This window comes from Phymastichus coffea, unplaced genomic scaffold (assembly GCF_024137745.1).
Source record: "Phymastichus coffea isolate CEN01 unplaced genomic scaffold, Cenicafe_Pcof_1.1 PCOF00082, whole genome shotgun sequence".
Lineage (NCBI taxonomy): Eukaryota > Metazoa > Arthropoda > Insecta > Hymenoptera > Eulophidae > Phymastichus > Phymastichus coffea.
In genome coordinates this window covers 385,375-411,287 of record NW_026706893.1, presented here as the reverse complement: position 1 = coordinate 411,287, position 25,913 = coordinate 385,375, and the positions used below count along the sequence as shown (strand labels likewise).

The 25,913-nt window shown below is 36.9% G+C and overlaps 2 protein-coding genes across 6 annotated transcripts; one reads left to right on the top strand and one right to left on the bottom strand.

Moving 5' to 3' along the window:
* Positions 1-5,165: 5,165 nt before the first annotated feature.
* LOC131668698 (protein shuttle craft-like) lies at positions 5,166-10,822 on the top strand. The gene is made up of 11 exons (XM_058943074.1): positions 5,166-5,303; positions 5,563-5,883; positions 5,942-6,920; positions 7,005-7,178; positions 7,261-7,650; positions 7,713-7,994; positions 8,129-8,419; positions 8,507-8,970; positions 9,169-9,699; positions 9,773-9,864; positions 9,946-10,822. Exons 2-11 carry the CDS (start codon positions 5,593-5,595, stop codon positions 10,061-10,063), a joined length of 3,612 nt encoding a protein of 1,203 aa, XP_058799057.1. The 5' UTR covers positions 5,166-5,303; positions 5,563-5,592; the 3' UTR covers positions 10,064-10,822.
* Positions 10,823-13,818: 2,996 nt separating this feature from the next.
* Positions 13,819-25,073, bottom strand: LOC131668699 (uncharacterized). Of its 5 annotated transcripts, none has more exons than XM_058943075.1 (11): positions 24,868-25,073; positions 23,997-24,180; positions 23,820-23,928; positions 23,651-23,752; positions 23,187-23,472; positions 22,900-23,070; positions 21,387-21,758; positions 19,767-20,039; positions 16,668-17,098; positions 15,392-15,599; positions 13,819-14,139 (listed from the first exon to the last, which is right to left on the bottom strand). In XM_058943075.1, exons 1-11 carry the CDS (start codon positions 24,893-24,895, stop codon positions 13,910-13,912), a joined length of 2,394 nt encoding a protein of 797 aa, XP_058799058.1. In that variant the 5' UTR covers positions 24,896-25,073; the 3' UTR covers positions 13,819-13,909. The 5 variants fall into 5 exon arrangements, with proteins under 5 accessions (XP_058799058.1, XP_058799059.1, XP_058799060.1 ...); XM_058943076.1 differs by having other exon boundaries at positions 21,387-21,743; XM_058943077.1 differs by having other exon boundaries at positions 23,187-23,451.
* Positions 25,074-25,913: the final 840 nt, after the last annotated feature.

The following is a 25,913-nucleotide window of genomic DNA, read 5'->3' as shown; positions in this document are numbered from 1 at the left end:
CCGTAAAATTTCATGGTCATATGTTTCTACTTGACTCAAGAACAAAGAATAGAAAGCCAGTGATGCTCATAAATTAATCAGTTCCTTTCTTTGTTGTTGTTTGAAGGATCCGGAAATAAATGTGTTGGTTTATACATTCTAATTTATGAAAAACTATTTAAAAATTTTCAATGATTCATTGCACCTGTCTGACGGGCATTATTTTAAAATTATTTTAAAAATATTAAGGATTCAAAAAAAAATAATCTTCGCGATATTTTTCGTCTTAAAAAATAAGAAATGTTTTAGTGAACCTATGATTATAGTTTTTTTTTGTGTATACGCGTTTCCTGTATAACGTTACCGAACAATATTTTGATGATAACGTAGAAACTTTGTACAGATAATGGTAGCTTTTATATTGCGAAGATAAACTTATTAATCGAGATTTAAAAAATTCTCATTTACACATGACAAAGTTCCATCTTGAAAAGTCGGTGAACGTCCGAATAAGTATATACCGTAAAAGTTTGAATGTCTTCGGAAGGATGCAAGAAAAAAATGATAAAGTTTGACGCTCGTACCACATGTAATAGTTATTTATGTAGAACCCATCATCCTTCAAAATGCCCAAGCTCTGCCAAATAAATGGCGCGATTTAATCTTCTCTCGTGCTCACTGATCTTGAGAACCCGTTTTTACGTAATAGGCCGGTTTATTCATACATTACGCCAATGCCGTTTAATCTTTCTCATGTTACAGTGAATCATTGACCTTTTATAAATAATCGTATCATTAATCAATTGTTTTTTATCGCAAATTCGGAATTGTCGTGATACTTGTTTTCTGCTAAATTAAATTACATTAAATCAAACTATCTCTTATACTATCGTAAATTCGGAACTTTGAAGGTCCAGTTCATTAATAAAATATTACTCGCATTTAAAATAAATAATTTATAAAACGTACTACTTTGACACGTTTCTAGTTATCCAATCAATAACTTTTTCCTATCAAACTTCGTGCAATAAAGCACGGTTCTTAAAAAATGAAATAAAATACTTCGCCAACGTGAGATTGGGATCTGGATAAGCGCACGAAATGCGTATAGCCGAGATCTCTACAATTTCAAGATGATGCTAGTCGTTGAAAGTAAATTTTCCGCATTAATAACACAGCTTGGACACTCGTAACGTACACTTAGTAATCTTGGAAAATCTCACTCATTCTCGGTCGTTTTAAATTATCTTTTGCGTGTAACGTATACGCATGCATGTATCAATTTAAAAGTGAAAATAAAGACTATGTGGTTTGATATGCAGATGCGCATCTACCGCACTTTTGGCTTTTCGCGACCGAGCGTAAAAAGCAAAAGCAAAACTTTCTATTTGCTCGTTGTTTTAAAGTTTATTTTGTTTGTAACTGAGCAGTTAACCTTCAAAAACATATTTAATGTTACACAAGCAGTTACAATAACTCAATAATGAGCTATTGTATATAGAATGATATTCCAATTTGCTTTTGTGTATAACTACTGTAACGGACAAAGGTTAAGAAATATCTAAAATATCGGCGTGAAATATTAACTGTAAAAACGAGTTGTCACGTGTCATTGACTGTGCCATCTCTTAAAAAATCAAATAGAAACAACTTTCGCTTTTGATAAAAAAAAACGAAAGAAAAAAAAAAGAAAAAGAAGGCTCAACACATGTATAAACTCACATATTCATTTGGACATCGTGATAACAAATCTTCCACGCTCTCACGATCTCGAGCTCTCCTTAGCGTGACGACCGCAAAGAAAATTTTTCAAAGTAAGTAAGTGCTCAGGTGTTTAACCGCGCGCACGATGAAAGCTGCGGCACGTGTGCGTCAGATCTACTATATACGTGCGCAAGATCTCTCGCTGGTAAACCTTGACCTTTGAGATTAGGATATGCGGTTTTCTTTTACTCTCGCGCAGAAGCAAATCTCATTTCTAAGCTCGTAAGAAAATGTAAAAACTGATAAAATTATATTATTGTATAGATAGGCGATATAGAACAGCTGTTTATAAAACGAATGGAGCGGTTAAGATTTAACTAATTGTATCGAGATCCTGCTCTACCTCACTAACAAAAATAGAGTCACAAAAACTAAAACAAATCGCGTAGCAACGCTTTCGGTAATTTTCAATATTTTACAGTAATCAACATATAGCTGATGTACACGAAATTTGCTTATGAATACAGGCTATTGACAATCAACAACAATTTTCACATTCGGAATGATATTACTCTTTTTTGTATGAACTGACATATTCTACTAACGTTACAGTGAAAATCTCGCAACAAGAGAGAGAGAGAGAGAGAGAATGTTAAAACTGTAAAGTAAACTGAACATAAGACATATAATCTCATAGTATATCATTAAAATTTGCAGATGAAACATTATAGGCAAATCCACTCGTGAAAGTAGTATCCGAGGTTTAATTAAGCGACTCTTTGCATTACATAAACTAATAAAAAAACACGAAAATGATATTAGAGAGCGAGAGAGAGAGAGAGATTTTCGTCTTCTCTGTTGGTGCATCCACACGTTGAATCACTTTCCTAGTTTCCAAATCGGCAAGTTAAGTTCTCTCTCTCTCTCTCTCTCTCTCTCTCTCTTTCCCTCTGCCCTCAAAAATGCAATCACGCAAAATAAACCATTACTTAGCTGCGCGTTAAATATGGGCTTACTACACTCATCCGCATATTAGACGTAGCCTTGCAGCAAGGCAGCATCCAGTGCATCCGCGTCGGACAAGTCATTTCCCGATTTCACAATTTCGCATCAACGAAGTAATTAACTACGGGGGGGAGAAAACGTGCACGATCGCTGATAAGATTGTACAAAGAAACGAACGGTCCGAGTCTTGGCGGCGTACATTGGTATCGGGAAAAAGAAGAGCAAACGCGTAATTCTTCCGCAGCAATGGACTGCAGTTAGCCTACTCTCTCGTGAAAGTTTTATATGCTCGCCGTTGCACGTGGGATTCAGTGAAGCGAGAGAGCGAGTAAAGCGAGATTATAATTCTCGTCGGTTGCGCCTGCTGCTAGCGCGTTAGAGATCAAGCTTATATACACGGGGCATGGCCAGCAATAAAAGCCTTCGCTAAGGAGATTGAATCTTTTGCGAAGCTTAACTGTGCACTTGCCAGCGAAACTTATTGCTCCTCTGCTATGCGGAGGAAAACGAAGCGCAGTAGCAGCAGCTTCGCGAACCGCATCGAGCGGAGCTCAAGTTTTACGCGCGGACTTGGGAAAACAATGGCTCTGCCTCCTCCACGCCCCGAGTTCGAGAACGTCTCGGTGTGCACTTGGATAAAAGTAAAACATTGCCGGATTAGCCGAATAATGAATACTGCGGCCCGCTTGTTTACTAGCTCGCTGTATGTATGTACTTCAGCTTTGGAAAGTTTGTTCAAGAAAATGTTTTACCCCGGCAGTCATGTTTGAATTTAATCCTTTGGGTATACTTTAACAACTAGCTACTAAAGAAATAGGATGAATAGTCCATTAGAATACTTTACTTTTTTATATTAAGCTTTATCGTCATTTGAACATTTTACTAAAATCTAAAGAAAATTTGGTTGTAGGGCAGTAATACAAAAATATACTTGTTTACGTTTACTTTTATAAGTGCTTAAATATTGTTTTTCTCTTAAGAATAATATTTTAATATTTAATAGCGGAACTAGTTGTTAGTATAGTTGTGAAATTAATAATTGCTTGTACAGTAGTCAGTGTAATATTTATCCTTAAATTCTTTCTTTTGACACGAAAAATCACCAAGTAGATATAAATTACAGTACATAAACATCTTTTTAGTAAAAAAATTTGAGATTTCCATTTTCTATTATTATAAAATAGTAAAATAAAACGTTTACTTCATAGCTTTTTCACAATTGACATAGTTTTTCAAATTATTATTATTTCAGATTTTTTTCAAAGTCGACTTTTCAAACTGAAAATGAATTCAATACCACGATAGACGGTAGCAGCCTGAGACAAGTATGCCAAAGGTCAGTTACCTAGACTAAACCTTATATCTAAAGAATCGGCATTACCATGCTTAACATAGACTATATATCAAATTGAATAATTGAAAATCATGTTTTAAATAAAATAATTGAAACAATAAATTACCCATTCATAGATTACATCCAGTACTGCCGGTAAAGGCTAATCGATATAAATTATTATAGAATGAAATAACGCGACTAATAAATAATTAATCAATAGGAAATCAATAATTAATCAAAGAATTTATCTACTTTTAAGAGGCTAACAGGAGTTTTTCCAATTATATTGTTCATTTTTCAAAATAATTAAAGATTATATCACGTAAACTTATTTTTCATTTAAGAAATCCTAATACTCTATTTTTAATAAAATTAATATTTAACTTATTTTTATAATTAACAATATTATAAAAAATTAGTAAAAAAATAATTGTATAATATTGAATCTACAATTTATCATTCGAGAACTTCTTTGCCGTTAACAGGTGTAACGTTGAAATGACGTTAAGTGGCATTTCTGACTTTCCTACATTCACATAGCATAAATATCGCCAATTTCACGTGAACCTGGTCAAGATCAGAACTTAGAATTCTGCAGACTTCTGAATCTGATGCCCAAAAAAATTTTTTAATCATATTTTTGAGTTTTCATGAGCTAAAACGTTTTCGCCCTTTTTCCGGATTATGTCTCCGCTTGAAATTTTATTTCCGGATTTTCCGTTTTTAAGAAAATTGCGAAAAAAAAATCGGGCGTTCGTACAGCGCGCACACCAGCTGGTGATTAGCAAACGTTTGACCTGTTTTATCGACTAACTGCCGCATATTACTAATTTTTACATTTTCCTCAATTTTGGATAGAAAATTGTCAAAAGGAAAATTGTTTCGTAATCCGGGAATAAGGAGCTATCATCCGCTATCGATATTATTTCTTTTTAAACAGGAGAAAAATGTTTAATGCATTTTGCGCGCTGTACGAACGCCCGATTTTTTTTCGCAATGTTCTTAAAAACGGAAAATCCGGAAATAAAATTTCAAGCGGAGACATAATCCGGAAAAAGGGCGAAAACGTTTTAGCTCATGAAAACTCAAAAATATGATTACAAAATGTTTTTGGGCGTCAGATTCACAAGTCTGAATTCTGCTGCTGTGTTGTAAATTCCCTCTAATATCGTTGGGTTCTAAGTGGTGTGCTACAGCTACAAAGGCGCCATGCTTTTGCTTGCTTTCTCTCATGATATTAACACTTGTTTCTTTAGTAGTACAATTAAGAAAATTATAGGTAAGTTATTCCATCATATTTTATTAGCATGACTTTAATTGATAAATTTTTCATTAGCATAATTGATAAGATTTCAACAGATTCGTTTGAACGATAAGTTTGCAATCAAAGGATATGTGTTAGGTTATGAAATAAGTTGCAAATGCTTACGTTTGCAAATGTACCGTTACATTTTTTGTTGTATGATTCGTCGATATCACAAGTTCACGCACATTTTATAAAAAAAGCTGTTGACATTATTTTTTCTTCAAAATTGCAGATAAAACAGTCAGTTAGTTTCAATTTTGCAATGGCTACTTGGGATGGATCGTACCAAGATCCAGATGGATCTACTTATTATGTCAGTTCCAGTAACAATCAGGCATCAGCTAATATCCATCCATGGAACTGCTATACAAACAATGCATATGCACAAAGTGCTATAGGTCCATATCCAATAGAAAATAGTATAACATTTGAAAGAAGCCACCCTGACTTTTATAATTCTACCAACAGAAATGGCATTCCATCAATGGTGCCAAATATTGCACAAAGTACAAATTCTTATTTTAATGAGGATGTTACTGCAGTTGCCAATGAAGTAAGTCTTTAATTAATATTTGTATTTATTCTTTAATCTACTTTATTCACCTTTTCAGAATTCTACAAAATCTGAGTCCCATCTGAATAACAGTGATCAATGTTTTTTTGAAGATAATAGAAGACAGGCACAACAATGTCATAATAAAAATAATTACTTCCAAGGTAATAAACGTAAAGATTATAAGAATTATTATTCATCTGATTTGGTTGAGCATTCAAATTTACAACCTACTGCAACCGAATTTATACCAAATCAAAACATGCAAGAGCATATAAATTTTGTTGATTCAAACAAAAGTTATAATAGAAGTCAATGGAATAAAGATAATGAAGATCAAGATGCAGCTCAACCAGCAAATGTTCCACATGCAGATAATAGACAAAAGTATAACGATAGAAAATTTGAAACAAAAAAGGATACAGGAAACAGATGGAGAGATACACAAGATGGACAATTTTATAAGGAAAATAGAAAAGATTATGAAAGAAATCAAAATTCTAGGAGACCTCAAAATGATCGCTACAACAATTATAATAGGAATTATTCTGATAAGCCTCGTGATTATGCTGGTAAACCACATGATTATTCAGATAAACTTAATCACTTTGAGAAAAATGAATTAGATAATGTTTATTCCAAAATAAATGCTAATAGTGATGTAGAAAGAAACTTAAGTGGAATCTCGAATGGTAGTCACAGCAACAAAAAGTCCTATTCTGCAATTGAAGCTGGTAATACATCATCCATAAGTAATCTATCTGCTAGAAATTCCAAACCATGCCCTAACAATGGTAGAAGCGACAAATACTACGATAGAAAAGAACGCTACAATCCTAGAGATCCTAGAGACAGAAGGAGTAACTATCCAGAGCATAATGGATATAATAGAAACAACTACAACAGAGATAATAAATATGAAAAAAGAACCTTTAGAGAAAATACAGATAAGGAGATAACTGATTGGCGTGTTAGAAATGGCAAATCATTAGACAAACCTGTAGTAAAACGCCTGCATTACAAGAAGTATGAGCCAGGTAATTCTCTTTAACTTTAAATAATAACAAGTATATTTATATGCACCGCAATTAAATGTCACAATCTTAAAATTTATTTTCAAGATGATGCTGCAAGTCAAAGAGAAAGATTAACAGAGCTTTTGAATCGTGGTCAACTTGAATGTTTGGTATGCTGTGAATACATAAGACAACAAGACTATGTATGGTCATGTAAAAATTGTTTTCATGTAATACATTTAAAATGTGTTCAAATGTGGGCTACCTCATCTCATGATGGTAAGTTTCAAACTAGGTGATATAATTTTTCAATGAAAAATTAAAAATTTCTCTGAGTTACTTCAACTCATTTAAAATACAGATAGTGGTTGGCGTTGCCCTGCTTGTCAAAACGTCACTACCAGCATACCAATAGAATACCTTTGTTTTTGCGGCAAAACAACGGCCCCGATATGGAATCGACAAGATATCGCACACTCATGTGGTGAGATTTGCGGTAGATCACGCACCGACATCAAGTGCATCCATAAGTGCACGTTACTCTGTCATCCTGGTTGTTGTCCACCTTGTGATGCCATGGTCACCAAATCTTGTGGCTGTGGTAGAATGCAGCAAACTCAAAAATGCAGTACTGATACTCTTATTGTATGCAAAGATATTTGTGGTCGAGTACTTAATTGCAACGTGCACAAATGCGAAAAGCCATGTCATCATGGTAGTTGTGAGCCCTGTAATCAAATTGTCAAGCAAGGTATGTACAAATTATTGTTTGTAAGATGTATTATCATTACTTATGACAATTTTTTATTTCAGAATGTTTCTGTGGAAAACATACTCGAGAACAAACTTGTATTTTAGATTTACCGCCAATGTACTCCTGTGAAAATAAATGTGAAAAAATGTTGGATTGCGGCAATCATAAATGTCAGGACATTTGCCATGCAGGTGAATGTGTACCGTGTTTATTAAAACCTGAAATTGTCAGATATTGCTGTTGTGGACAAACGCTCTTAACTGTCAAGAGAGAAAATTGCTTAGATCCGATTCCAACTTGCGATAAAATTTGTTCCAAACGTCTAAAATGTGGACAACCGAGTATGTACATTTTTTATTTTTGCCCGAAAGTCTATGTTTTTTATTAAACATTTCTTTTCTTGTGTTTTATATCTAATCGAAATAATTGTCAAAATATAATTCTACAAAATTTAACACCTCATTTTTTTCAACAGGCAATCCTCATACCTGCCATGCTAACTGCCACGAAGGTGACTGTCCAGAATGTGATCTGTTTACGAAAGTTAGATGTCGTTGTGGTCACATGGACAAAGAAATCCCTTGTAAAGAACTTACCACTAAAGCAGACGATGCTCGCTGTGAAAAGAAATGTACAAAGAAGCGCTCTTGTGGCAAGCACAAGTGTAACCAAAAGTGTTGCATTGATATTGAACATATATGCAAGTATCAATGTGTGAAGATTTTAAGTTGCGGTAAACATAGGTGTGAAGAAACCTGCCATAAAGGTAGTTATCTTTCGAACGAATCTATGAATTATTTGTATAAAATTATCACATTTACCAAAACCGATGTATTATTTTACTTTTTAATAGGAAGATGCCAACCGTGTTGGCGTAGCAGCTTCGAAGAGTTGTACTGCGAATGCGGTGCAAAATGTATTGATCCTCCGGTGCCATGCGGCACTCGTCGTCCCGCATGCGATCAACCTTGTAGTCGCGAGCACTCTTGTGATCACCCAGTACTGCACCATTGCCACAGCGATCCCGAATGCCCTCCTTGCAGTATTCTATCGGAGAAGTGGTGCTATGGCAAACACGAGTTGCGTAAATCTGTGCCCTGCTATTTGAACGAGATTTCCTGTGGATTGCCTTGCAACAAACTAATCTCCTGTGGTAGACATAAATGCATTCAGATGTGTCACTCAGGACCTTGCGAGAAACCTGGTCAGATCTGCGTGCAGCCGTGTACTATGCCAAGAGAACTCTGTGGGCACTCATGTGCTGCTCCTTGCCACGAAGGCAAGTGTCCTGATGTGCCTTGCAAGGAAATGGTCAAAGTGAGTTTTGGTTTATATTGGTAAATCTTGCTTTAACATACTCATTACATAGTTGCTATATGCATTATTACTCGTAACGAAAACAAACGAAATTTATTCTTTTCATTTTGAATAGTGTAAAATTGATATTATTGATCATGTAGACTGAACGCATAATTGTGACAAGTTTTCATTATCATCAAATACATATTATTACAGGTCACGTGCCAGTGCGGTCACAGGACCATGTCTCGCGTGTGCGCCGAAAATGCACGAGATTATCAGAGAATAGCTAGTGGAATTTTAGCAAGTAAAATGACCGAGGTACAGTTGGGACACTCAATTAATCTTGAAGAAGTTTTTGGTCAAGGAATCAAGAAACAAAACCAACTGAAGACTCTAGAGTGCAATGAGGAATGTAAAATATTGGAGAGAAATCGCCGATTAACGCTTGGTTTGCAGATCGTTAATCCCGATTTGAGTGGTAAATTAATGCCGAAGTATAACAATCACATGAAACATTGGGGCAAGAAAGATCCCGCCTTCTGCCAAATGGTTCACGACAAACTCACGGAACTTGTGCAAAAGGCTAAAGTTTCCAAACAGAAAAGTCGAAGTTTATCGTTTGAAATTATGACCAGAGACAAAAGACAGTTTGTTCACGAGTCGTGCGAGCATTTCGGTTGTGAAGCCCAGGCGTACGATGATGAACCCAAGCGTAATATTGTGGCTACTGCTGTAAAAGATAAGGTTTATACTAAAGAAATAATTGATCAAGTTACGTTTAAATATAATATTTAAGATTACTTTTTTTGATTTTCAGTGCTGGTTACCAAGTTATAGTTTATTAGAATTATTGCAGAGAGAAAGTGGGCAACGAAAAGTTCCAGGACCAATGCTCAATAGCACTGACAGGTAACTTTTCAAGTTTCAAAATATTATTTTTTACTTCACTAATTTGGTTACAAAATAATCTATTTAAAAATCTTCTTTTAGGAACAAAGAAGTTACGCAACTCAACTCTAAAAAAAGTCTAAAATCATTGCCTACAACTTCGGCCTCGCCACCGAAATCTCCGGAATCAGACATAGATTATTTTAATTACAAGGGATAAATTACCTGTATGTGTTTCATATATCGTCTCATATAATTTAATACAATTTATAGGCATCGAATGAATATGTCAACAGAGTACTATGAACAAATTCGCTCGATTTGTACTAGTAGCAGTTATATTGACATTTTTATTAACAAATTATCATTGTTAGTGTATGTTGAATTGGCTTTATACGACTAAACAAAGCACACACTTAGGTAAATATTGAATTTCTGCATTGATTATTGTTTATACTAAACTTAAAGTACTAATTGTGTTAACGAGATTTGGAGCTTCATATTCTTTCCTGGAGCATAATATTTTTTAAAAAAATTATGAAAAGCTCAATACGAAATTTAAAACCACTAACTTAGAGTGCCGTAAAATAATGTTTATAAAATGTGTCTTGAGCCATTTAAAAAATGTTACTTTCAATTTATAAAATTTAATCTAACCATTTATTTACTATTTCATTTGATATTTGATTGCAAATATTCTAAAAAAACAGCAAGGTTTATTTTTCTTTATTATTTTCGTCATAGATTAGTCAATAATTTACACTTAACTTATCATATTTGAAATTAAGAAATCTATTAAACATTCAGGAGAAATTTAATTGAAAGATAACATTCTAATTGTAAATGAAGTTTGTGTTAGTGTGAAATGAACTGTTGACTATTACATTCATTTCCAAGCATCTATCTTTAATTTAGAGAAAAATTTGTATTCAAGTGATTGAACGTCAAAGTTAAATAAAAGGCATTTCAAATAATTTTAAAACAGTTTTTTTTATTAATGCGTTTTCAAACATACATTCTGTAATTCACAAGTAAATTGAATTTTTAATGTACATTGTGGAAATTGGTTTATGATCAAGAATCTCTTAATTTAATAAACACATTTATTTTAAAACGTATTATAGTGAAAATTTTTAAAGAATCATGATAAACTTTAAGTCAATTTTAGAATTTTTCAACAAAATAGTAATGGATATTGCTAGTTGTTTAATATAATTTATCGACAGATGTCCATAATATAACGTAAACGTCAAAATGAAAGTACTGTACTTACAAATATATCTAAACAATGGAAAGACAACAATCTTCAATACACGATATATTTTGCTAGACATTCTCTTTCAAATACTTGATAATATCGCAATGGTCAATGAAACCGTTAACTAATATACCAGACAATTTTTCATTTTAATTTTAGAGGCAAAATTATAGGTTAATTAATAAATCGTAACAAATGTATTTTCGGCGACTTTTAACATCTTTATCGAGGCTCTGGAACATGTTTAAGTATAGCTGAGTTTGTACATCACGGTAATATAACACAGAAAAAATAACCAAATAATTTTTTTTCTAAAGATTTTACAAATCTATTTCATGTTACTATCGCTCATTTTATTTTCTACGCTATGCCTTCTTTTTTTTGCTGATATGAAAATGCTACGTCCTTCCCATAATAGATATTGTCTTTCGCAGATTCAAAATGCATTAAAGTATCGAAAGCATCATTGTTAATTCGCCTATTCATAAAAATACTCATTACAGGTGTATAATTTCTTTCTCAACGTCAATTTGACGTCGACATTAGTTACGATATATTCAATCTGTAGTACAAATAGTCGTTTTACCTATAAGAAAACTATTGTAAATTGAGTTTAAATGTTCTGATTCGTATGTCCTAGGGCAAAACAAAATAGAAACGAATATTTGGCACATTAACATATTTATCGTACAATTCGAGTAAGTATTTGATACTTCTACAAACTTTAATTCTAAAACATGGTCCTTCATCATTGGATAGAAAAGTGTAACTTAATAATCAAATTCTACAAAATCACGCGGTTAACAATGGACAATTTCCAGTAATGCTTTTTTTTTTAGATTCAACACCGATATTATGGAAAAGTATACGGTCGGTGATGATGTTTAAAAACTATACATAGGAAGATCACAATTGTTATGGTTTTTTATGATCTCATCTTAAAGCGTCTATTTTTTTATATTGTCAAATAAATTTGAAAACATTTAAGTAATTTGGTCTTGTTTTTATTCTAACAATATTTAGCGTTTTAATAAAATATGTATGAATTAACAATTTTAACATTTCTCAATTTGATTTTAGAACGTGTCGTAAAAGTATATTTCGTAGACAATAGGTCATTGAAACCTATAAATTATTTTCTCTTATATAGACTTAACAGTTTGTGATAGTACAGTTCACGAAGGGCACACAATATTAAATGACTAAACATTTAAACACTTATCACATTTAGAATCACAACACTGTTACAAGTTTGATTTGTAAATAAGTTATTTGAACATTCAATATTTATTGAACAACGTTTTGATTCTTTGTCCAATATTCAAGAGTTAGGGCACTTTGAAAGGGCTTGTGAATTTAGTGATTTGAGACATTTTCAGAAAAAAGAAATCTTTTTTGGAACAATAACTATAGCAACTCAATCACAAATACTACTCACAGTTTAGTTTGTGTAAAGTAAAAGTTACTTTATAAATTCACTGCAAGTATAACTACATGTACGAAATTCCAAAATAATTTCTATTTTCTGAATCGACAATCACTTTTTCAAACATCATGTAAATATATATCACTCAACTACTACTACATTATATGTATTTACAGTCATTTTTATTGTCGCGACTATATAGATAAACATCACCTGGTAAAAAATAATATGTAAAGCGCCGCGACGTGTACTGAAAGATTTTTAGGTACTTTTTTGTTTTTTAATTTCATTAATACTGAATGTCGTACTCGATTCGTTAAAAATTGTAGATTATTTATAAGAATACCATGAAAAATAATAGAATAAGCTACGGAAAAACTAGACAAATATTGCTGATTGAAAAGAAATTTCCTTTGTCAATTTTTGCTTGATTATATGACGTTTTTTTGCTAAATACGTACGAATTTTGAAAATTCACTCCTTAAGTGTACATCATATGAACACAGTTACCTTTTTTTAGAATGTCACACTGTCCTATTGCTGCGTTAATCTAAATATTTTTTGTTGAAAAAGTCGCTGCTTATACATTAATCATTTGCATTTGTAGTACACAAAATCATATTATCTTCTGATTACTTGATGGGATCAACAGAATGTTGTTCATTGTACTGCAGACAAAAATAAAGAATTTCGTCGAATTAAATTAATTCATTCTTAATTTCAACAAATTAAATAAACTAAAAATTCTCGTATGGTATTTCTGTTTGATGCCATCAATGAATTATCAACAATAAACAAAATTATTCAGACTAATAATAAGAAATTGACAAGTTAACTAAATAAAAGTAAACTAGGAATAATAAAGCAGATAATAAAAACATTACGTAGTACTTTGTCTCTCGTAATTGAATTAAGAAATTGACTTTCATATGTACTCACAGCGATAAATTCCACTCTTAGTTTAGAATAGGAGAAAGATGTCACATGGAATAATATCATAAAACTGACTCGGTAGTAGCATCACAAGTGGAAAACCATTGATTATGCTATATAGATCCAAAAAATAAATAATCCTCGTAAATACACTATATTCGCTCTACGCGAAAATAAGAAGGGCAATCGAACGGAAATGCGTAGAGTCGAACAAAGCTCCACTAGCGAGGCATGAGAGATATATAAACATCGCTATATGTTTTTTTGTGGCAACATCACTTTTGAGGATAAAACGGTTAAAATAGCGAAAAAAACTTTGGCATCCCGATTACGCTCTCAGTCTTAGCTTGTTCTTGACTTTTTGTTTTTTTCTTTTTTTTTTGTTTGTTTTAACGTTGAACCTTCATTATACACGAAATTGTTGATTTAGTATTGCTTTGAATTTTTGTTTAAATGTAAAGGTTGTCACGCTGTTTCATGCGCAAATTGTAAGAAGGATAGCTGCTTAAATATTGGTGTCGGGGACTCGCTGACGGCTGCTTCGTTATGCTGGCCATCGCGCAACCCATCACCAACTCGAGGAAGCGGCACAACGTCTGATAGATTATCCACGGCCAGGGCTTTGGAAACTGCCACACCAACGGTTTTGTCCCATATCTCATTGTCTCCGCCAGTAATCCTACTCAGGACAAATGAATGTTACTGTTCTTTCTAACAGAACAACATTTCTCTTTACCATCGAGATGTACTACTTTAATGTCAACCGTAAATTAATCTTATAAGCTTGAAATATAAACTCTCATATTGAAAATTATTAAGTCTTACGAAATAAATGAGGTTTTCAATAAGAATCACATCACTTTTGATTCAAAATATCTAAAGATTACAGTGTCAAAAACAAATTCACAGAAAAGAATAAATTACAATTAACCAAAGGAAAAAAGATCATGACTCAAACAAAATATTTGTTTTCCTTCAAACATGTTCATTTGTTAAATCTACTAATGGATTATGTATCGCGAGCATAATATCACGCCTATAAACAAGGTGCACGGGTTCAGTTACGTTAGTTAGTGTTTGCGCCGTATAGTTTTGCTTTCAACCATCTCACATTTATAACACTCACAATGAACAGGATTATTTTATCACATGAAAGCCTGCTATACAGAAGAAAATGTTATCATTTATGTACTTCACGCGTATTAAACCGTACGTGTATTTCATCAATCTTTTACGAGCTTTTGAATATCGGTAAGTTCTGATTTATACTAGAAAATTTTTCGACGAACTTTATTGAAATCTCCCGAGCGCAAAGTTTTAATAAACATCAGCTTGAAAGTTTCTCTGGATTATGCAGAGTTTGCTCTTATTACAGCAATACTGAGTAATGTGTAAGATGATATAACTTTCAAAGTTACTTTTATATGGCACGTATACAGTTAACAATAAAATTGTTCAACTATTATTTACCGCTATTGTTCTATTCGAAAGTGAATATGGGAAAGGCTTTTGATAATTTTTTTTCATAATGATCGAGAAGATCGATAAGCAGTGTGATTTTGTTAAATGATGTTCGAAAACAAAATTGATTGCATCTCCCTCATAACAGTGAGAAATCGATTTCAAAGTAATGTATTATGGTTCATTGTGGATAGAATTAAATTTAGCTCAAAATAGCTCTTGAACGTTATCTTCAATAATTATTTATCGAAACATAAAGCGCCTGAAATTTGTGGTATGAGCCTAATGAACGCTCAATGCTAGGCGCGTAGAAACTAATTAATGTTTAATACGAGAAAGTATTGCACAGGTTATCAAATGAAACGGGAAAATAAATATGAATGACGCTAATTAAAACAGACATTTTGAAATGTTCCAAGATTTGTATAAGTTGAATTTATTTATTTTATCGTGTAAAATCTTCAACTTACCGTAAGGTCCAAAGATGCGACCAACGTCTAAAAGGCAAAGTAAGATGCCAAGTACAGCGGTGGTGTAGGTAACATTGAGGACTCTTTTGATTTGCGCCCTTCTAGCGGCGGCTGTCGCCGCCTCGGGAATGTACAATGGCGAATCCGACTTCGCCCGATTAACGTACGCAATGTGGTTCAGTATTGAATGAAGAGTAAAGTCCGCGCCCTGAAATTACAAAATTGTCCACCTAATATTTCTCGTTTTACAGGCAACAGATATTAATCGCGCTCTCTACATACAACTCTATTATGAAATTCAACCGATGCTTTGCGATGGACATTTCAAGGTGATACCTACATGAATTATAGATGTACTCTTTTATTTGGAATTTAAATGAGAATGTATAAGTTGGCTCCGCATATTACCGCGTTGCAAAATCAATTGAATGATTTGAAGGATTTAATAATGAAGCTTGCTTAAGAATTTCTGCAAGACTTTTACGGCAACATTATTTTTCTGCTACAAAAGAATGTTCTTTTAATTTTCTAGAGGTTTTTATTTCAAAGAAAAGAAATGTATAACAAAGGCTTTGTTGAAAGGACATTCTCTTCTGCGAACACGGTAGCATTACTCTAAGTCCTTAAAATATAAAATTACTTTCTCTTAGCTACATCAACTGAAAATAACATTTCTGTATGTTCTCCGTTGAAAAATAAGTCATGCTTGTCTTCAATATCGATCGATACATTTGCGCTTTCGGAATGTTCGATGATTAAAAGGCCACAACGACCTCGATAAAGTGGATTTTCACGAATTATTTTGCGATCGTCGATTCGTGTATCTGAATTCGAAACGAGCAACATATATAGGATAGAGTTCAAAATGCAATTGAAAAAGATTTATTCTTCTATCAGATCTATGCTCGCGATTTGATTTTTTTTTTACTTCGATGAGAGTATCGAATATCGTGGTAATTAAATCCGAAGGTCTTTTTCAGAGGTAAACGCGAATAAAAGCTGCGTTTTTCATAAAAGATACACGAATAAATATATATCTTTCAAAATGCACTTATCTCGAGAGAAAGAAGAAATAAAAACCAATTCGGCTCTGAAGCGATAGATCAGCATAGAAGCCTTGAAAAGTCCAGCAGCTCGCAAGCAACAAGAAAATAATGAAAACTCGTGTATTAAAGTGCACCCCTCTCAAAACTTTCCACGAATGTTTTGTTTTGGATATAGTCGAGTATTTGTGTTGGCAATGGTCAGTAGGTCGGTGAATTAAAAGCAAACATACCGTGGCGCCACGAGGCTGCTGGCCATCAGGTAATAAACTAGTCTCGGCCGTAATGTCCTCGTGATGCTCTTCCTTGACACTGTCGCTCTTCCACGAGAGATTCTTTTTGCCCGTTTTACCGGGACTCTGTTCCTCGCTCGTCGAAGTGCCATCGACGAGTGCCGATTTATCGTCCGCTTGCTCATTCTCGGTCAGCTTGGTCGTACCCTCGGATGTTTTGTTTGTTGGGCTCGTTGGATGGTGCAACGGACTGCGTTCGAGAATTCGAATGCTCACGTCGCTGCTACGACGACTGGCTCCGCTCGGTTGGGCTTTCATGAAACCAATATCCGAACCACGACGCTCCGCGCTCCGACCCACGTCCGAATTACGACGTGACTCTACCGCTCGGCTTGGCGCCAGACTGCCCAAGTCCGAATTACGTCGAGAGCCTGTTTCAGACACAATCATTGGTAATTCAATTTACTTTCAAGTACAAAATTACTTTCAACTGTACAGGTAGATTTGATTGTGCTTATTTGCAAGATTACACAAAAAAAGTCATTGTGCTACTTCTTTTTTTATTGCCAACACATATATCCCTCATGTATATAATTAAATTTTAGTAACTGATGTGATAGAATATCATGACTTAGTTATTGTAGACTAACATTTTCGTGAAAGGCAGATCATGATCCTTCATTGGATTATAATCGGAGAGCTTTGAAATATGACGTTTCACCTCGTAAATTCTGATAACGAGTAACGTGAAAATAAAGGACAATAAAGTTTTAAAATTTAGCTGACCTCTTTTTGCTTATACTTTGACAACTTTGATAAATATCCAAATGAGTACTCGCATTTTGATATATACGTCAAAAGCAACATCGAAATATTTAGCGGTAAAAAAATATGGTAAATAAAACGCTTTATATAACAAGCGATTATTCAAGTACTTTGAAAGTGATATCGAAGAAAGTAGCAAGTTCCACACTATGGCCCAAGCTCGACCTACTCGCAAATTTGCTATATATATATATGATGCAGCGCATATCTGACGTGTCAATCTGGCGTGTAAAGGCAGAGTTTCAGGAAGCGACGTACCTGCATCAAGGAAAACTGACAGTTCGCGACGCAGCAAATTTACAAACACATCAACGTGGTTAATTCAGTTAACTTTTCATTAAGAGCTTGAATCAATTAAAGATTTTTCAAGCTAACACTTTTGTCATTATCGATACCCAAGTAAATGTTTTTTACATAAAAATTACTTTGGTAACATACGTGATTATTTTTAAATTCGCTACTGTAATTTTTAAATCGATATTCGCGCCGCAATTTAACAGAAAATACCCTACAGGTATAACCGTTATCATCACAGATATGTAGCTACCCTGGTTTTCTTTTTTGCTTTTACGCTCTATGTGGATTTTTACAAAGAATCTGGCGTACCGAAGAAATGCAAATCTCAGCCTGCAATGCTCTCATTGTAGAAATATATGTTATACTATATTTATGAGTGTATGTGTGTATATGTGTGTGTGTGTGTATAATACCAACATTTATTCATTTAACAGATATGTTAACTATAGTATGCACTTGAGGCCAAGTACGTGTTTATACAAATTAAATGAAAATTGTATACATATTCTAAAAGCAAGTAGTGCTCCAAAAACTAAATTAAAAATGTAATATTCCTATAGAAGCAAGAGTGGACTATGAAATACCGTAACATAAAAATTAAAAAGTCACTTCACTTGTAAGGTGAAACGCAATGGTGATGCGCTCTGAGAGGTCGTTACTAAGCGAAGTAAATGAGCTTGTAATTGGTTATGAAATTCAGACGTCGAGCCCTTTAGGCTCATAGTTTGAGCTTTGTTGCGGTCGACTAGCGTGAAATTGATTTAAAACCTTCGGTGTTTCAAACGCATTATGATTTTATCAGAAAATTGCCTGGAAACATTACTTATAGATATAATTTTATAAGTTGTTCAAGGAAAAGAGTAAAAAAGCAACTTTTCAAACAGTTTGACAAAATTAAATGTCGATTTCAATATATTCAAGTGATATGCATAAAGATATGCCGTGTTTACAATATACTAGTAATTTGTAACTGATAAAAAAATTGACGAGTCCGGACTTTCGATTCAGCACGTGGTGTGATAAATTGTTTGAAAAATTTAAAGCTTCTTGTCTTCGAGGTAGCTAAAAAGTGCGGTATAGCTCTAGTTAGACAATCGGAATAGTTTGGAGCGTCAATCGCACGTAAAAGGTAATCGAATTCAATTGCCCGTCCCGCTTATGTCGTTTGCAATGTTAAATGCATGCTGATACGGGATTTAACAAGCGTTGAAAGGCCGAAGAGAAAGCGTCCGAGAGTGGGGAGTATCTCATAAACACACGTATTAGACGAAGCGTCAGAGACACGATCGATCTCTTTAGAAGCATCTTAATCAATCAACATTAAGCCACTTGTTCGCGCGCACTCTTTCCTCTATGTGCTCGTTGATTTTGCCCCAGAGCCGTTTCCTCGCTCTTCCTTTCCTTCGTTACCCTTCATTTATTTTCCGCGCAGTCGGCAGAATCGTCGATAAAGCATGGCAGAATCATATTAATAACCGGCGCAATCCATTTGCTAATAAGCGAAATAAGAATGACGCACGCATTTAAATTGGTTATTTGCGTCACAATCGCGCGCCAGATGTCCAGCTTGCAATCAAATCGCCGTCCCTTTCTTCCGCCGGATATTTAAAGAATTTCATTCTCCCTCCCCGTGACTATACCTCGCGATAAGGCACTCGCCTTTTCCACCAGCTCCTTTTCGAGGACATTTTTTCATGTCGTGCTTTATCGACATCGTGCCGACAGTAACGCATAATTTTGCGTCGCTCGAGGCACACAATAATCGCAGCACGTAGAACCGCGAACGGTCGACGATCCGAGATCGAGCGATTTAGGAAATAAATAAGTATTTATCAGATGCACGTCCCGTATACGCGTTACTTTTACACTTTGCATCACCGACCTCGTGTAGCATTCTGTCGCTCGGTTTGCGTCGTTTCCATTTCGTTGTCACGTCGACGGCAACCAGTTCCATGCAATCTTGCGTTGAAAACTCACCGGAGGGGCTGATATCAAGAATCTTAGCGAGTTTCGACTCCTCGGGCTGGGCCCTCCTGGGTGTCCTGTTGCCAAAGTCGCTATTTCGCCTGAGCTTATTGGCGAATTGCGATCGTATCTTGGTCTCGCCGCCACTAACATCCGATCCACGCCGTAGGTCGCGGCTACTGCCTTGGGATGTAATGCAGTCGGAGTTGCGCCGGAGTATACCCTCGGGTTGCCTGTCATCGAGCGACGGCGAGTTCGGCTCGGCTGGGCTTCGCTTACCTGCGCCTACGTGCAAAACAAGCGCTCGTATTACGCAACCCAACAAGCGTCCCTCAATGCCAAATTAATCGCGTGTACACTATAGCCCCCCTCCCCGCCCCAGTCGCCCTCCCGCTTGTGTACGCGTGTGCACCTACTGGGCGTTGCGTAAACAAATGCGTATTTGCGACGGTTTGTTCTTATATTGATTTCCCGTCGAGCCACTCGCGCGAGCGAGCAAGCTTCGCCTGATCTTTTTACAGATTGAAGTGTGCTGGCGCTCGCTTGCTGCGTACTCATCGGTCTGCTGTTTTCTTTTCTATTTGTCGCCAGCTTACTTCTTAGCTGATCCGCCTAATCAAATCAAACGAACAAATGCCCGATTCGCTCGTTACGCGTGCAGCGCAGTCACAATATTGACATTGGTTTTATTTTTCGCGCAAAGCGGATCCACCGACAACGCGATAAGAAAGCACCATTATACGTTATTGCCTACCCATGTCGTTCGTTGAAAGTAAGCACTTTGCAGCTATAAATTCTCTATGGTGCGGCAGTCATAAAAACAAGTCGAAGCAAGTAACCACGCTAATTCCATTTACGTGTCCGCAGATATAATAGGAAGTCTAGTGTCTGAGAATTTTACCATTGAAATTTCTTAGCTTGCAGCTGACTCGAGTCATAAACCACCGAGGCTCTCTATAACACAGCGCGGTATATAAAATGAAATTGCCCGGCAAATAGCGCGTAGCGATGTACAAATAACGCCTCACGCGAAATGAAAGGTTTAATGCGAGAGTTAGAAGTGACGTCAGTAACAGCTAGCAGTCGAGCGTATCGTATATGGTAAGACGGGGAAATAAGGAACGTTCAGCCCTAAATATCGATTGAAATCTGTCTGAGAAGCTTTGCTCGGCCGACTATCAATCCTGGCATCTCTATTCCTCTCTGGATTATATATCTCGAGATTCGCTGGATGTGCCAATAAGAACGCGGATAGCTATTATTTGATTTGTCGAGATAAGTTTAAAAGCCATATAATCGCGAACTGCCTGATCCAAGCTTAACGAAATGAGAGGCGGCAGGGAATACATGAAGGTGGAAAAGGAAATTGTCCTTCGCCTACACGTACACACAAGTCTAACTCGCGGCCGTGCCAGGCAGCGGCTATAATTCGTTTAAAAGTATTCCAGAGTGGAAAACATTTGTTCGTCCTCGCGTATATGGAGGGGCAGCTGGCCGCGAGCAAGTATAGCGTAGCAGTGTCGTCCAGCCGGGGAACGTGCACTCAGGGCTGAAAACTAATTAGGTGACCCAGAAACGAAAAAGCGCTGAAGAGAGAGAGAGAGAGAGAGAGAGAGAGAGACAGATACGGACCTGGAGATGCTTGATCGTTTGCCGAGATCGCCTCGTCCTCGTTGACAAAGCGTACACTGCATTCGGACGCGCGTCGGGAATTGCGAGTCTGCGAGACGTCGCTACCACGTCGGCTGGCAAGTGAGCTACGTCTACTTGGACTGGACACGGTGATGATGGGTAAGTTTGCAATGGAGGGTGTCGGCGTTGGTGGCCTTACGTATACTTCAGGTACTGTAGAGATCGCTGGCTGCTGTTGCATATCTTCGACCTCCTCGTCGTTACCAAGTAGAATTGCTGTCGTTGGCGGCGATTTCAATCGACTCGTCAACGATTTACCGTTACCCTGACGCTGCTGCTGCGACTGCTGCTGCTGGTCTATGATGTACGAGACTTGTCAATTTTAATGCAAGATATTAGTAATGTTTGAGCTCTTCATTCGCAACTTCTGGATACAATTAAGGTTACGAGGAAGCAGCCAATGGGTAACCATTTTATACTTTGATCAATTTATACACTTTTTGTATTTTAATTATAGGGCCTTCAACAATCTTGCAGTTACTGATAATTGACATGACTTTCATTATATACGTTAAAAAGTTCAGCATGCACTTGATAAGTACATATTACGCGCAGCAGTGAACATCAAAGTAAGTAGTGCGTCAAATGTTTAGTCAGACAACGTGGTACTACTATTTGCTACGATGACACAAAATTATGTAACAAATCGATAAAAGCTATTCTGTGCAGGAAGATTTGCCGCGTTAAGGTAGAAAACTTTTTGTTCTGGTTGATGAGTTTTTGATTACACGAATGCCGACGCGTATGTCGAAAAGATAGCAGTCATCTTCACATACCAAATTTATAGAATTTCAAGAGGCTCATCTCCGAAAATTGATATTGAATAATGTACCAGGCTTTCTCGTCTGTTACGTCGATAAGTATAATGAAGCACACAAACATCCGTTAAATAAGCATTAACTGTACATGTCCAATATGGCGTGTTATTGCAATCAATGAAGCTTATCTGGTGAAAATTACATATAATTCTATGTATTCAAATAGTTCACTCTTTTGAAAACAATAAATCCATAGTTGGGCGTTCACTGATAGTTATGTACGACAATTTTAACAACTTAACGTTCGTCTAATGAGAAGTAGTAATCGACAAGAGTGTTCATCTCTGCCCTACTTTCTATACGTATGCGTATAATATGAGTGCTGAAATAAACTAAGCGTCAAACATTCAATGTTTTTGGTTCTACAATGTCTTACAAATAAGTCGCTTGGAAGGAAATTAAGTGAAATTTTCACTGCGGAATGGTATTTTAGTCGCATATCTAGTATTGACATCGTTATACGTGTAAAGCACTCATTCTAAGGTAATTAAGCAGATGGTTGTCGACGTGTTAAGAGAACGATAATGCACGCACACAGACAGACAGACAACAAGACCAGACAAATAACCATTGACAGAGTACATGGAGAGCAAGAAAACGAAGAGGGAAAGAAAGAGGCGTGGATATAAACTTACTGGAATTGAAGCTGGGGTTATTATTTTCAGGGCCTTTGGCTGTGGGCTTAGCTGTGGCATCATCGACGGATGGTTTGAACTTGGTGGGTCCAAGCAGGGTGGGCACGAGCGCGGCCGCTACCGAGGTGGCCAGATTATTGTAAGGTGCTAGCATGGCAAGCTGCATTATGCCTATGTGCGAGGCAGCGGACGCGCGGTAAGAAAACAAGCGAACGAGCGTGAGTAAGGGTCCGAAGATGCTTTGCAGACCGCACCTGTTCTCTCGATGCGCACGAGAACCCACCGACCTTTCTGATTGGCGCCGGAGCCCTCGCGAGCCAACAAGTTGCTCGGCAGGGTATCAAGCAGCGCCTTGACCTTGTAGCCCGCGTAAAGGAAGCTCACGTACAGCATCAGCGCCCAGATTAGGAAGACCATCTGAACTACGTACTTAGACATGTAGCTTACGTGGAAGGCCAGGGTGACGTCGCTTATTATTACGCACGAGATATGGAAGATAATCATTAGACTGAGGTAGGTCTCCTTTTGAAAGCGCTCCAGGCCGAACTTTACCTGCGAACACAGACACACGCACTCCTCTACGCTGCTGCTCTCTGCCACATTGATTATTGGGGCTGTAAGCGATGCGCGCACGAGCGAGAGCGAAACGTGTCATTTGTCAAGCCAAACAAATGTTGCTGTTTCGTCAACGCACGCGTACGGTTCGCTCTCGCACCGCCCAAAGCCCCGGATTCGACGCTTCGATACTCACCTGAGTTAGTTGAAGGAAAGCTAATTGTATGAGACAAAACGCCGAGGTAATGAAGGGAAATCCAATATCCCAAATGATCGAGCCGATGACTAGCGGCATTGTCTACGATACACACACACAAATGCCCAATGACTCCTCATTCATCGTTTTGTTCTGGTAAACCACCTACCTCTTTCAGATTATACGGGTCTATCAGGAGGCAAGCGCACCTCAAAGCGCCCAGTAGGCACAGGAAAATATTTATTGTAGACATGAAGGGAGGCCTTGACATTAAAGATCTGAAATTTTTACATGTCTCAGTGATATATACATTATTTTTTCCCCGGTATCTTTCCTAATGTCTTACCTCAAGTTCAGGAACGAAAAGAAGGTGTAGAAACTGAGCACGAAGAACAGGCAGGCGAAGGTATAGGTGTGTAATAAAAAATGCCATCTCAAATCGTGGTTGACCGACTCCCACGACGGCGTTGTGATCAACGTCAGCAGAGTCGAGCAGTTTTGACCGGGAATCGGTATTGAATCATTTATACCTTGGAACGTGCACGGGACAAGAAAATAATCATCTTTAATATCCCTCATTCATATCTTACTTTGTTCATTCAGTAGATTAAATTACAACGCTTATCTAGTTGACACATCAGTCGTCTGTGTTTCTCTTTCATCCTCTACGGTATTAATAAAGCAGGAGTAGTACTACAGGTGGGAATTAATGAAAACAGCGATTGTCATTTCAAAAAGGGCATGCCAAAAACCAATCGAGCCTTAGTGCAATAGCGAATTCGCGAATTCCATAGGCGCACGAATAAAATATACGAACCAGAATTGTTGAAAAAAAGAAAAAAAAAAAAAAAAACAAAGATTATCTAGCTTAATATGAAAAAAATATATGAGATCCAAGAAAGAGTGAAGTCTGGCATATTTAGCATTCACTTTGACTCGGGGGTCGAATTGAAAAGATATAGATTTCGACCCTGAGAAAATGGGTTTTCTTGGTCATGTCCAAACAAAAGGCTTTCACTCGCTCTCTCTCCGCGAGTCTCAAGAAGAGTAGTAGTTGTCGAGGGCCGCGCGGGCGGAAAAAAAATCGACAGCTTTAAAAATAGCCATGAGCGAGTAACACACATACGGATACTCAGATACACAGGCACAGAAGGTGTCAGAGCAATGCTCGCGAGTGGGTGAAAAGACAATTGTTGCATGCAAGCAGCAGCACGAACCACGCGTGTGAGACGGCAGGCCATCCATGCTCCGTGCACTTGTGCGGAGCGCACATTACTGGCCGGTCTGCTGGACTGCTGTTCGCGCCCGCAAGGAGGATTCGATTCGTTCGACCACTGAGGACAGACGAACGCTAGGCGACGGAGCAACAGGCACGAACACGCAAGCAGGCGAAGGAAAAATCTCGCGCGCAGCCCCAGCACCACTTGGCGTGCCACTGGCGCTCAAAGCCAGAGAGCTGTGCCACCGAAGCCGATCCTCTCTCTCTCTCTCTCTCTCTCTCTCTCTCTCTCTCTCTCTCTCTCTCTCTCTCTCTCTCTCTCTCTTTCCCCCCTTTGCCACCACCGTCGCACTCGGGGGTGGGAATATTGATTTTGGCGTCGCGCAAGCCTACACCGCTGAATGTACTGCGGGCTCGAGGGGCGACCTCTCTCTCGCTCTACTACTGACCGGATGGCTACCCCGTTGCTGCTCTCACAACAATTTGTTTGTTCGCTAATTCCATCGCTACCGTGCGGTCATTAACGCTAATTGCAACACCTGCCGCCTCTTTGCGCATACTTCTCTGAATGCGCTCTCGCGACCCGAGAGACCTGATATCGTTATATACACCTAAAGCCTGCTACAGCTACTCGCGTCACGAGAGCCAGAGGAGAGCTTGACAATTTGCTCGAATGCTTTCAATTATCTCTTGCACTAGACTTGCTTTATTCGATTTTCTTTTTCAGCTTGCCAACTATCTTAGTCACAAGAGCTGCTCGAGATTGATATTTTTTTTCATAAGCGAATAGATATACATACAGAGATGTACATACTTTGCGGTTGTTTAAAAAATGACGTTCTAAAAGAATTAACAAATGCGATGAAGTTAAAAATATTTGCGGAAATAAAGAACAACTAATATTTGTTATTGTTGAGTTTCTAGAAACTAAGGACGATTAATCGAGACGTTATTTCCCAAGATAGAATATTATTAGTGAGCAAACCATTGCAATAGTCAGACATGCGTTGAAAATAAAGTAGAGTAGTGCTTTGTGCTAACATA